This window comes from Oratosquilla oratoria, chromosome 29 (assembly GCF_046742065.1).
Source record: "Oratosquilla oratoria isolate Oo_2021 chromosome 29, ASM4674206v1, whole genome shotgun sequence".
Lineage (NCBI taxonomy): Eukaryota > Metazoa > Arthropoda > Malacostraca > Stomatopoda > Squillidae > Oratosquilla > Oratosquilla oratoria.
The window spans coordinates 41,629,693-41,632,192 of record NC_134805.1 but is presented as its reverse complement, the minus strand read 5'-3'; the positions used below and the strand labels follow the sequence as shown (position 1 = coordinate 41,632,192).

Sequence of the window (2,500 nt, the reverse complement as noted above, 5' to 3'; positions counted from 1 at the left end):
ATTCAATAACACCAAAAATAATGGCGAAGTCATTTTTCATGAATTTATGTAGTGATAATCTTTTTCCCCTCCAAGACATTTGATTTCTGTAAATTTCTTTTCGCTAGATTAGTGCAGAAATAATTGTAATACTAATAATGTTTTCAAAATGTGTATCCCATTCTTTGTCACTTGAGTAGTCTTGTACCTTTTATCTATTTTGCAATAACTTGGAAATGTAGTGAAACCTACCCTGGCAGTTCTCTGCAGGAGTTCGAAAATGGGTCTCCTGCAATCGAGGTCAAGCTGATGACCTTCAGTGTCTGGAATGCAAGACCCAGATGGGTACTCTGAGAACCGAAGGATTCCGACATAAGCCCTCTAACCCTTTACCTTCTTTTGGTGTCTTTAGTCATCAGGTGTATCTTGGCGTCAGGGGATTTCAATCAGGTGAAGGAGACACCCTCCGTAGTGAAAGGGTTGATATTCTGAGTTTGTTTTTTATTCTTGAAGAAAAACAGAAACAAGGAATGACAATTCCTGTGAGTCTGGAAAACCTCATGTCAACTTGGGCCGGGGGGTTGAGGGTGGGTGGGTGACTTAAGCAAACCTTTCCCAGAGACGAAAGCTGTGGCCACCTTTGCCCTTTTTCTAGGACATCATAAGCAAAAGACAACCTATGGTAGTCCTTAAGGCCCGATTTTGAGTCTTTGCGCCCGCGAGCAGGTATCCAACGTGAACTATTCATATGAATGCTTATGTCTTCAATTTATGTCTTCAATTTATGTCTTCATATATGTCTTCAATTTATGTCTTCAATTTAAGGCTCTTCTTTCACGATAGGACACAACAGCACACAGTGGATGGGCAAACCAGCAGGAGAATTTCTAGAATCTAGTCCACAAAAAAGCAGTATTAAAACTTTTTTTTTTGGGGGGGGGGGATTGACAGGATACTATAGTGTGCTGGTTGCGTGATCGGTAGCGTCCTGGTCTCGCATTCGCTTAGATTTGGGTTCAATTCCCGCACTACTCTGATTCTCAGCGATGTCTGTTACCTGTCTTAACAGTACCTAAAGCAAATAGGACAAAGATGAGTGCTTCCTAGCGTAGGCCCATCACCTTAGTCAGTGGGATAATGAGATTTCCGTAAATGCAGACCACTCAGGGCAAAGATGGAGTCTTAGTTTCTTGGCTCAAGATCTTCACTTCTTTATTGGCATTGAGAGATGAGCTCCATCTAGTGAGGATAGAGCTGCTAAAAGAGCGTCTGTCCCTCTTCTCCAATAAATGGTTTATCTCCTCGTCCTGCCTTGTTTGCGGTGTAGTTCATCGTTTAATAGTCAGGAACCACTGCATGCCTTGGTGGTCGAGGAAAGGTGCCTGATATCTCCCAGGAGACCATCAACACCCTCACCCTCACCTTGACGTACAACCCCGAGTGGTTGGTACTCGGTCTCCCTCCTACTCCTACAGACTAGTGACAAAAAACAACCCAACGTCTTTCCCCGAAGAGATCTACATGAGGGAGCACGAACTGTTGACGGCGGCTCGAGGCTACGGTGGACTGATGGCTTATTTCCCCCTTTTTTTCCTTTTCAGCCATGAAGACCATCGGTATCGTTTCCCTTTGCTTGATCGCCGCTGCGGTGGTGATGAGTCAGAGGCCAAAAACATTCGTCCGAGACCTGCCTGCCGATGTCCTGCGAGGTGAGTGAACAACCCCCATCCACCCCCTGGTTCCTCTCCAGTTCTCGCTTACTTTGTGTCTTGGCCTCTATCGCGCTGGAAGGGCGGAAACCAACCACGTGAACAAAATGGTGCAGACAACCCTAACCTTTCTAAGCCTCAAGCCACTTCGAAAAAATAGTAGTTATATAATGAATGGCACAGAATAAAAAATATAGAATATAGCATAATACGGCAATGAAATAACAAACTAAAATTAAAGCATCACAGAATAAGAAATAATAAAAAAGAAACAGAGGCGAGACGATCCCACCCCACCCGGCGAGCGCCCTTTCCCTCAGAGTTCTCCTGTGACGGGGGACGAGGAGACTGCTACCGCGTTCCCTGTGTGTCGTCAAAGACAACTAAATGAGTCGGAAATAGAGACCTCCTCTTTTCGTACTTTTTTCCACTACTAAGTCTGCTTTGACTCAAGGCCCCCTCCCAGTTCATTTGTTTATTCATTTATTTATTTCTCTCTCTCTCTCTCTCTCTCTCTCTCTCTCTCTCTCTCTCTCTCTCTCTCTCTCTCTCTCTCTCTCTCTCTCTCTCTCTTTCTCTCTCCCTTGGTCAGAGAGTTTAGTTCAAGATTTATCTCTTTGGTTACTTATCATTTATTTATTCAATTTCTTTATTTACTTATTTATTTAATTCATATTAACTTCTTCACTTATTTATCAATTATCAAATTATCAATCTATCTATTTGGTCATTCGTTTATGTATCCATTGATTTGTTTATTTCAATATTTTTCACGGTTATCTATTCATCAAAGTTATCTTACTTATTGATCT

General features: G+C 42.6%; 1 protein-coding gene across 1 annotated transcript in view; it reads left to right on the top strand.

Annotated features, from left to right (window-relative positions):
• LOC143040753 (uncharacterized) overlaps positions 1-2,500 on the top strand; it is a 4,190-nt gene that overhangs the window by 932 nt on the left and 758 nt on the right. Inside the window, exon 2 of the mRNA XM_076212153.1 lies at positions 1,581-1,688. Coding sequence (XP_076068268.1) covers positions 1,583-1,688 — 106 coding nt within the window. The 5' untranslated portion in view covers positions 1,581-1,582. The remainder of the gene's footprint in view (positions 1-1,580; positions 1,689-2,500) is intronic.